General features: G+C 40.1%; 1 protein-coding gene across 1 annotated transcript in view; it reads right to left on the reverse strand.

The window, feature by feature from the left end:
* The window catches only part of mapk1 (mitogen-activated protein kinase 1), a 37,106-nt gene extending 33,570 nt beyond the window's left edge, over positions 1–3,536 (reverse strand). The window contains exon 1 of the mRNA XM_034296450.1: positions 3,168–3,536. Coding sequence (XP_034152341.1) covers positions 3,168–3,313 — 146 coding nt within the window. The 5' untranslated portion in view covers positions 3,314–3,536. The remainder of the gene's footprint in view (positions 1–3,167) is intronic.
* Positions 3,537–11,587: the final 8,051 nt, after the last annotated feature.

An 11,587-nucleotide genomic window follows, 5' to 3' on the forward strand; every position in this document is an offset into this window, starting at 1 on the left:
AATGGGGTTAAGCTCTGGAGATTGGGCTGGCCATGACAGGGTCTAGATCTGGTGGTCCTCGATCTACACCTTCATTGATCGGACTGTATGGCATGGAGCATTGTCCTGCTGAAAAAAACTATTCTCAGAGTTGGGGAACATTGTCAGAGCAGAAGGAAGCAGGTGTTCTTCCAGGACAACCTTGTACTTGGCTTGATTCATCCGTCCTTCACAAAGACAAATCTGTCCAATTCCAGCCTTGCTGAAGCATCCCCAGATCATCACCGATCCACCATAGTCCTCTCCAGGTCTCTGTTTAACCATTAGACGACCAGGTGTTGGGCAAAGCTGAAAATTTTACTCGGCAGAGGAGTTGACTTTACTCCATTCCTCTATGGTCCAATCTTTTGCAAACTTCAGCCTGGCTCTTCTTTGCTTCTCATTGATGAAGGACTTTTTTCTAGCTTCAGCCGTGCCCCTAGGAGCCTGTTTCGAACCGTCCTCGCCGTGCACTTCACCCCAGCTGCTGTTCGCCATTCTTTTTGTAGGTCACTTGATGTCATCCTACAGTTGTTAAGTGACATTCGAATGAGTTGATGGTCATCTCGGTCAGTGGACAGTCTGTAGCTTTGTTGTCCACAATGTCTGTTGCTTGACCTTGTTCTTATGAACCGCCGTCTTTGAAATTTTCAGGTTGGAAGCAACCTGATGCTCACTGTATCCCTCTGCCAGTAAACCCAGAATGTAACCCTTCTTTTACTCACTCAAAGCTTTCAACTCTTTTGTCATGCTGAATAGTTATTTTATTCAAATTACCTTTGAGGTACTACTTGAACTGTTTTTGCCATCCAGCTGGGTCTATTGCAAGAGGATAGTGATGACCACAGCAGTGTTTTTTTTTAATACTTTTCCTTGTTAAATTAGATTTGGTTCAGGTAATCACCTAATCAGTACCTCATTAAGTAAAATGAGGTGTGCCTGTGTTGGAATTTAACAGACACTGGAATGGAATGGGTGCCATACATGTAGAGATGTTGATTTAAGAAGTATTAGGAGTGGTAAAAAAAAAATATCCACAGCTGTATTTTTTTTTTTTTTTTATATTTGGGATACATAAAAAAATAAACATTGGCCAATTAATGTATTTAAGGAAATGTAATTAATACATTTAGAATACATTTACAAATATATTACCAAATGCATATAAAATGTAATAAAAAATGTTGGAGATGCATTGAAAATGTATTGGAAAATACATACTACATATATTTTACAATACATTTGGGAAAAATATTTTTGAATGCATTTTAAAAATGTGACATTCAGTTACACCTGTGTTTAGCTGTAAAAAAGATCTTGGTCTCATTTTGTGTTCCTTGTTGAAATAATGGTAAAATAATTTTCAGGTCTGCTGTGAAATGAAAAAATATAAGTCTTAAATGAATGTCATTTTGGACTGTGAACATTAATTGTTTAAAAATATAGTTGTACAAAATTGAAAAGTACTTATACATTTCGGAAATAAAAGGTTAAGTACATACTTGAAATGTAATTTGAATAAAGTTAAATGTATACATTTATAAATACATTTTTTATTACATTTTAAAATACATTTCAGGTAGGAAAATGTATTTCAGCTTTTATTCTTAAAATGTATTTGACATATATTCATCATATATTCTACATTGCAAAAATATATTTATTTTCCGTATGGGAGCCCCAAGTGTTTTGAAATTCTGTCGGAACAGTATAAAGTTGCTGTGCAGTGTGCACGCACAACCCTCGATTTACCCACGATTCACAGCCTCACTTTAGCATGGTACATCTCAAACATGGCGGTGTAAATTCAACCGCAATGGGGAAATTATCATGCAAGTCTATCTGGAGTTGTATTCTCTCTCTTGTAATGTAAACAAGCCTTAAGGCCTTTAGCATGGAGGGGGGCTCGTCAGTGTTACAATCACAATCAATATTAGATGCTGTCTGGGAGAAAAGTTAGGCAACTACAGAAACATAATTAGTGATTCCTTTACACAGCCTGTCATTGTCTCCACCTGCCTCTGTCCGCCTGCCTCTCTGTCCAAGCAGATGGATATCCTCACACTTCCTGGGCCTCCATTCAATGACACCTCCCACTATTTCTCAATAAGGTAAACATACACAAAAGCTATATGTCTGTCTGCCAGCCAGCCTGTCTGTGTGTGTGGACTGTAAGTGACTAAGCAACATGAAACATTGTGGGTTTCATACAGCATGAAAGATTTTCTATACAGGATGACAGACATGAAGATAATACTTAGCTAGTTAGATTTTTAAAGGTTGATGTTCAACAACTACAGGACCATTAATCTGCAGACTGGACACCCAGGAATGCATTTCTCAGTACTACCTGTACAAGAACTTGCATCTGGTCGGTCTAATGTAAGCTACTTAACACCTACCCTTTAGGAGAAATGATTGCGGAAGAATTTAGGTTAAACGACATATTTATATAAAATATGTACGTAAAGCCATGAAAGTAGTTTCATATAACACCATTACGCACGGCCTTGAGCAGAAAGCGGCAGCTTGCATCGATTGCCTTGTTGAAACCTGCTCAACCAGCCAAGCTCTCTCGCATCAGCAACTGCGCCTACGCGTAAAGCGCATCCTCATCTGATTACTCCCTACGACAATATCTACCGCTACGATTCATATCAAGACTAGATAACGCTATTCTGCACTTTTTTTGTGTTGCCGACATCATCCTAAACAGTAACTTCAAAGCAACGTTTATTGGTTCCTTTAGAACAAGTTTAAATGAAGCCGAATGGTTTGAATCCGAATTATTGTCCAATAAAAAGTTGTTAGAGAAAAACATATGTCGAGACCAAATTATGGCCTTTATGTTCTCACTAACACAGTTGTGCGTTTATGTAATATTAAATGTCGGAGTTCGAGTTGGCAAATCAACAGTCGACTTAAGATCAACAAGTAGCTACGGTAGCAAGTGCCTTCACCGAGGACTCGCAGGCGCCGTATCAACAAAAATAAATGTATCAAAAAAATATTACATGTTACAATGTAAATATGGTAAAATCGATGTTCATTCTAGACAAAGTCTACAAAGTAAGCAAACATGGTTTATTAAAGTCAGTAGTAGTTGCAAAATGTCTGCCATCATTGCACCAATGAAAATATGTTCTTACCACACCATTCCATAGGCGCCCTCGCCGATATAGGAGAGATTGTGGTAGCGAGGCCCGACATCGAAGGCCTGTCCACGGACCAACTCTGCGCCCGATCCGGGGTTGGGGCCGCTGCCAGCACAGGCAGATACCGCAGCTGTCGCCATTGTGAAAACTAGCTGCCCTTTTACACGTTCCCTACAACTAGAAAGAAAGGAAAAATCCGAAAAGGCACAGATATTACACCGTTTTAATATATATTGATCCTTTCTGAAGTCCTCAGGTTTTGCGAAAGCGAGTAAAAGTGATTTGTCTCTTTGGAGTGTACTCGCACGTCTAAAGGGCTCTACTAACTGCAGTGAGCTTGTCGACTCCAGAGCAGAGCTACTGCAGGAAATAACTGTGCGTCATGTGATCGAGAAAGCGAGACAAGGGGGATTTGATCGCTGTGAGAAAATCTCAACATTATTTAGATGATTCATGTTTAATTGAAAAAAACTATTATCTACAGATTAACGTAATACGCATAAAGGCAATAATGTGTTGAATGATTGCAAATAGTTTTATAGTGATCTTCTAATCTATCCTAACCTGCTATCCCCTATAATGACTATGGATTACTGAGGATTGTTATAATAATCTGAGATTGTCATCAAATTTGGGAGGGGTTAATCTCGCGGACCAATATTTTAGATTTTACCTAAAACAAAATGGCTAGCATTGACCAATAAGCATTCACATGTTTGTTCTTTATGCTTAAAAAATCAGTCAAAGAAGACATTGTCAAAACACCTATACAAAAACAATAATGTTCACCACACAGACGTGCTAAAACTGGCATATTTATACATTTAAATCTGAGTAATGACATTTGGCAAGTAAGGTCAGGGAAATCTTGTCACAGCAATCTGGCATTTACAAAATCCCCGTGATTGACACAGGGGATGGTGCGTCATTTCTTGGGAACACAATATTTAATGTTACATGTTTTTAGCCCCATTTTCTGATTTCCTCCATTTAATCATGTCCAATTCTGTCTACAGCTTGTCTCATTGCAAAAAGACTAGATATGTTATAGTTAAAGTTTGGGATAGTTAGCGGCAAGTCTTAACTCATAGGCATCCATGCCAAGCCATTCTGCATTTTTTCCCACAATGCCTTTCCAACCTGGAAGTTACATAGATCAGTGCTTGTGAGGGCACGCTCACTCACCTGACAACCTCTGATCACTTGGCATGAAGTCACTAGAGAACCATAAGACCAGGAAATTCCTGCGGATTTTGCCTCCCACTCCCCGGGCAATGCTGGCAAATTTGCATCTTCCATGGGGCTTTTCAGCCGCTTGTTGGCTAGTGGCACCATTAAGGCTCAAACCTTAACTCTGCTACCTTCAGGAGCTAGCAGGCAAGGTTTTATTACACCTTCAGGAGCTAGCTGTCAAGATTTTATTACACCTTCAGGAGCTAGTTGGGAAGGTTTGTATTTGGACCAGAGTTCTCCATGGGTTCTAAAGATAGGAACTGGATCCAAAAGGACGAAAAAACAGATGTATTTTCTTTTGTATTTCCACTCGTAATTGTTTTTATGTTGTGACACAGGGCACATTCTCAGATGATTTCTCTGTATAAATAAAGGGAAATAATTGCAGTTTATGCATAGAGATGAAAATGAATAAATAACAACTATTATTTGGATGAACAAACAAAGGAATACATGTTGATGAAGTCAGTATGGTAGAGCCCACTGACAGCAGAGTTTGTCTGTTTAATGGCTTAGACTGGGGCTTCTGGGAAACCCACTGGGGTTAGGAAGGAATGCTAGTTGATCTGCTGGTGACGCAGCCTGCTACAATAATACTTGGTGTGTGTGGCCTTCCTGACTTCAGGTGATTGTGATGTAGTTGTCTTTCTGTCTCTGATGTAATTAGCAGCCTCTTTGTAGCCTTGACGTCCTACTCCTCTATAACTAACAGGCAGCAGCCACTAGATGGATGCTTCTGTTGACGGTGTAGCATCACAAAACCCACAACACATCATCCTCAGTACACCACTACATCACCACGCATCATCCTCAGCACACCACTACATCACCACGCATCATCCTCAGCACACCACTACATCACCACGCATCATCCTCAGTACACCACTACATAACCACGCATCATCCTCAGCACACCACTACATCACCACGCATCATCCTCAGCACACCACTACATCACCACGCATCATCCTCAGTACACCACTACATCACCACGCATCATCCTCAGCACACCACTACATCACCATGCATCATCCTCAGTACACCACTACATCACCACACATCATCCTCAGTACACCACTACATCACCACGCATCATCCTCAGCACACCACTACATCACCACGCATCATCCTCAGCACACCACTACATCACCACGCATCATCCTCAGTACACCACTACATAACCACGCATCATCCTCAGTACACCACTACATCACCACGCATCATCCTCAGTACAACACTACATCACCACGCATTATCCTCAGTACACCACTACATAACCACGCATCATCCTCAGTACACCACTACATCACCACGCATCATCCTCAGTACACCACTACATCACCACGCATCATCCTCAGTACACCACTACATCACCACGCATTATCCTCAGTACACCACTACATCACCACGCATCATCCTCAGTACACCACTACATCACCACGCATCATCCTCAGTACACCACTACATCACCACGCATCATCCTCAGTACACCACTACATAACCACGCATTATCCTCAGTACACCACTACATCACCACGCATCATCCTCAGTATACCACTACATCACCACGCATCATCCTCTCAACAGCAGCTGTAGTCAGCCCTTCCAATTAATAGGTAAGTAAACCACATACATTTATATCCCATCAACAGTCACTTATCATAAAGAAAAGAGCTGACAAAAAAAGAAAATCTAAGCTATTTAAAAAATATTTAGAGATGTCTGTTTACGACGCCATGGCAACCATGGAAGTGTGTGGGTTAGTTTGTGTGTGTGTGGCAGGCAGCAGTCAACCATGGTAAAAGCAACACACAGTGTTACAACAGAATAAAGTGTGTTCCAAATTGCCCGCTGTTCCCTGTAGTGCAGCATTTGTTACTATGGCTCTGTGGGGTGCATAGCATGCAGAGTGCACTACACAGAGAATAGGGTTTCATGTGGGACGGCCAGAGTCTTATCGAGCTCTCTGCTCAGTTGGCAGGAAGCATGAGTCAGAGGTTGAAGGAGCAAGCCGACACTATCTCCCAGAGCACAGCATCCTGCAAGCAGCCTGCCCATATGACCTAGAAGACATGTGCACTGGCGGTCACTGTCTGTCTGTGGCGCAGCTCATGCATGGTCTCCAGAAAACTGAAACATCTGAGTCAAGATATGGAGGTATGACCTTGCGAGACTATTATTAACCTAGCTTCTGTTTCTGTCTGAAAACAGTTTACTGAAGCTCGACTCAGGCATTTCTTTTACACCTGCTAAGTTAATGGTGCACATACATAGAGATGGAAAGAGGGCTCTGTGTAATATCAATTAATGGTGCACACACACACACAGAGATGGAAAGAGGGCTCTGTGTAATGTAGGTTAATGGTGCATGTGCACAGAGATGGAAAGAGGGCTCTGTGTAATGTAGGTTAATGGTGCATATGCACAGAGATGGAAAGAGGGCTCTGTGTAATGTAGGTTAATGGTGCATATGCACAGAGATGGAAAGAGGGCTCTGTGTAATGTAGGTTAATGGTGCACATACCCAGCGATGGAAAGAGGGCTCTGTGTAATGTAGGTTAATGTGGCACATACCCTTAGATGGAAAGAGGGCTCTCTGTAATGTAAGTTAATGGGGCACATACTCAGAGATGGAAAAAGGGCTCTCTGTAATGTAGGTTAATGGGCACATACCCAGAGATGGAAAGAGGGCTCTGTTTAATATCAGTTACAGCAGAGGTATTCAAATCTGGCCCTTGAAGCCAGTTTCACTCAATGTTTTCATTGCAGTCCTCTAATCAGGGACTTATTCAGACTTAAGACACCAGGTGGGTCCAATTAGTGATGAGGTAGAACAGAAAACCAGCAGGCTCTGGCCCTCGTAGGGTAGGATTTGAATTCCCCTGAGTTACAGTTTTTCTCAATCGATTTGACAAATTTCTCCAAACTCAGGTAACTGCTCTCAAAACAGTTAACACAGTGATCTGAACACTTTGTAATTGTCCTAAACAGATTGTACATTTTCCTTCATTTAATATAAGTTACAAATCACATGCATCATTTTCTCAAAACACTGTGCACAAAATTCTCAAATGTTTTCAAAGTTTTTCCCTACAGACAACCAAAACTTCAGTATATCAGGAAAAAACTAATGCAGCTCTTTTTATTGATCTTTACAAAAATCACAAATATTTGTCTTCTATTTTCCAAACACCACAAACAAAACTCTTATTTTTTTAATTCTCAGTTGCAAATGGTTTGCAAATGGTTTGTAATCAGCCCCAAATTGATATCTGATGAGTTAATAATACACACAATGCAAGAAGTACAAATGTCCTAATTGTTTACACATCTGTCTTAATTACAATAACTAGAAAAAGGGGACAAGAAAAACTGGGAAGAAGAAGAAGAATGAGATGCGGAAAAGGAAGAGATTTAAGAGAGGTAGTGGACTGGGCAGAGGGAGAGGAACAGCTGAGGAGGTAGAATGAGATGACAGGAAAGGAGTAGAGAATATAGGAAGAGGAGATGGAGCTGAGGATGTTCGAGAAGATGCAAGAAGAGCTGAGGATGTAGAAGTAAAAAGAGTTGAGGATGTTCGAGAAGATGCAAGAAGAGCTGAGGATGTAGGGGAAGTAAAAAGAGTTGAGGATGTTCGAGAATATGCAAGAAGAGCTGAGTATGTAGGGGAAGTAAAAAGAGTTGAGGATGTTCAAGAAGATGCAACAAGAGTTGAGGATGTAGGATGAGGAGAAGAGGGAGGTGTAGAGGGAGAAGAGATGGGTAATGGTATAGTGGAAAGTCTTAGAGAAGAAAATATCAGAAGACATGGACAGAGAAGAAGGGGAGGAGGATGTGTGAGAGGAGGGAGGAGAGGTAGAAGTACAGGGTACAGACATGTTTCAAATGAAATCAGAGCCACCCTTATTGACCAAGTCATAAATCATGGTCTCAGCCCAACATAAACAGATCCACAGTGGCTTTAATAATCCACACATTTCAGAGGGAAACCCGGTGAGTAACTTAACCAAGTGAATAGATTCAGGCCTCTCTCTGCAGAGTGCTGCATCAAGCATCACCCACATTTCAGGATGGTGTTCCTTCCACCATATTCTCCTTTCCTGAATCCAACTGAGGAGTTCTTCTCTTCTTGGAGGTGGAAAGTTTATGATCGTAACCCTTACAACCAAGTAAGTCTTCTTCAAGCGATGGAAGAGGCATGTGAAGGAACTGAGGCACAAGTATGTAAAGGATGGATCCAGCATTCAGTGTTTTTTTCCACGATGCAATATATGCTGTGATGTGGATGAAATTCTCTGGCCAGATGTAATTGAGGCTGGATAATAAAGTTATTTGATTTAATGATTGCTGTATATTTATTCACTTATTATGTATGTATCTACATAATAAAAAATGTTTAGGGCGAAAACTCATTGTTATACAACTGAACTGTTATACAACTGAACAGAAAACACACTTGTAGTTTTGATGTTAGTATTTATTTTAAATAAATGCATTGCTAGAATAAAATGCAGTGCTTCATTATGCAGTGATTGTTGACCTGTTTCGCCAATATGAGTGTGTTAACTGTTTTGATAGCAGTTATGTGAGTTTGGAGAAATGTGTCAAATCGATTGGGAAAAACTGTAATGGTGCAATTCCATGTTGTAGTAGCAAATGTTGGTTTACAGTTTTTGCCGGTTGCTTACACACTGAAAGTGAATGCTTAGACATAAGCATCAAAACGTAGGTTTTGTAACCATGGCTTAAACAAAGGCACCAGACACATGGCCCTAATGTCGTCTGAAAAATTTCTCCATCTAATGCCTGGTCCCCTTTTGTTCTTGTCCTCGACCTTCTCGTTGGCCTCTCTCTCTTTCTCTACCTCTTGCTGCCTCCAAGTTCTCAGAAAATGGGAGCGTTACCGGAGGTTGATATTGTAGTGCTTAGGCTCAGACTAGTTGGTGCTCAATTACTGCATCAGTTTTTACGTGTGTGTGGGTGGGTCTTGCCAATTTCAGGTATGTTTTGTGTGTTAAATAAAAGGGTTTTCCCAGTGATTGCAAGAGATTTCTTTTCTTGAACGAAGTGTCTAATGTAAGAAACAGCTTGGAGCGTTTTGCAAAGCGTGTTGAAAAATTGCAAACAAAGTCCAAAGCAGAAAATGTGTTCGTACAGAAAAGGTGCCTTGGTTTAAAGTATAGTTACAAAGGATAAGGTTTTTATGCTTTTGTCTAAGCATTCACTTCAGTAATGCAACTGGCAAAAATTATATAAAGGTATAGAAAGTACAAAAGATGGCAGTGTTTTCAGAGAGGTACTTCAGTGTGTTGTTGCTGCTCGTGCACCAAGTGAGTCATTCAGATGCTGAACATCATTCTGTTGCAAAAATTACATTTTGAAGAAGGATTGTTAGGTTTCATTTTGAAATAAGTGAGACATTTATCTCCAATTAATAGGTGTTACATATGTGTCTGAGCTTAGCTAGCAGTGTCCCTTTATTGAATGGTATTCAGCATAGAGAGACGGATGTTTACAATTTAAATTTGAACTTGTTTTCCTGTCGCCTGGAGTCTTTTAATCAAATTCCAAAAATAGATTTGTAGTTTTTTTTGGGTCTGATCACTGCATAACTGTGAGCACTACTGCGCAAAGATGTCTGCTTGTTTTGGGTCTGACTTGATTTCAGCCTTTGCATAAACAAAGCCTCATTCTCAATAAGGGTGTGTAGACATTTTATTCCCACTCAGTGCTGGCTCTCGGCTTTTGGAGGCCCTAAGCAAAATGTTCTTTGGGGCCCCCTCTCCCCTATTGGTCAGGGGCTCCCTAGCAGTCGGGGGCCCTAAGTGATCACTTATGTTGCTTATGCTTGAGGAGGCCCTGTCCACTGTGGGGTTATGCATCACTTCGTGATTAAATGTATTGATCTCTTGCTTAATCCATTGTAAATGTTTTTTTTAATTGTTTCCGATTGGATATGTGTAATAGTGTTGTTTTGTTATGATGTTGTTATGATTGTAATTGATGAGAACAATGGAGGAACAAATTAGAAACAAAAAATAAATAAAGTATAAGGCAGATCTCTTCAATAGTGGTGTCCATTCCATGCTAGAAGACGTTTTCTCCCCATTAAGTCCTTCAGTCATCCCTATGTGCACAGACCACTTCGTTTCTTCCTTTATCTTGATACTGGGACTAGTTTGGGGTTTGTGATCTGTGAACTACTGTGTAACTACAGTGCACTGTTGATGGTATGCCAGCAGAGGGCAGTGAAATATCAAACTATGAAATAAAATGGTTCCTGAATTATTATGGACATATAGATTTCTATCTGAACAAATGTATACAGCGAGTCACAAATACCGCTCACAGCACTGTGTGGACTTTAGTTTTCAAACGTTCAAGACGGACATTGACTTTGAACATTACCGGATGGAAGTTGGTTGCAGTTGTCTTTCAAGTTTTCATCACCCAGTTTTTGAATAACTGAATATTAATTGTATGTTGCCTTTCTACTTCATCAAGTGTGACGGGGTGAAATGGTAAAGCATCCTATCAACCCATGTTATGCGTTTTTGAAGTAAAAAAATAAATGGTTGCTGTAGAAAGACTGTACCTGTCACGGTTGTGGCGATAGGACACAGGCAGAGATGTGGTTGTAGAATTCCATACTTTAATGTGAAAAGAAAACAATACTCCACACTGAATGTGGAAAATAACTGAACTTAATTAGGATCCCCAATTGGAGGCTACGATGTACAGCTGCCTCCAACTAGGGAGAAAGAAAAACAACCAACAGTGGATATAAAACGTCTACACACCACTGTTAAAATGCCAGGTTTTTGTGATGTAAAAGAATGAGACAAAGATGAATAATGTCAGAACTTTTCCCACTTTCAATGTGACCTATAATGTGAACATTTCAGTTGAAAACAAACTGAAATCTTCAAGGGGGAAAAATTACAAATAAAAACCTTACAATAACCTGGTTTCTCAAATGTTTATTATTTGATAAAAAAAATTTTTTTATACAAATAAGATCACAGTAGCATTAAAAAAAACTTAAATGGACTGTTCTTTACAGATGGATACAATTGTTTTATCTGATATAAGATTTTGTAAATTTTGTGATCTACTCTATTTGCACGCTCCTGCCACCTGCTCTTCTGTCCGAAAGATGCAACTGATGAGCAGGTCGGTTA

The sequence above is a fragment of the Esox lucius genome, chromosome 13 (genome assembly GCF_011004845.1).
Source record: "Esox lucius isolate fEsoLuc1 chromosome 13, fEsoLuc1.pri, whole genome shotgun sequence".
NCBI lineage: Eukaryota > Metazoa > Chordata > Actinopteri > Esociformes > Esocidae > Esox > Esox lucius.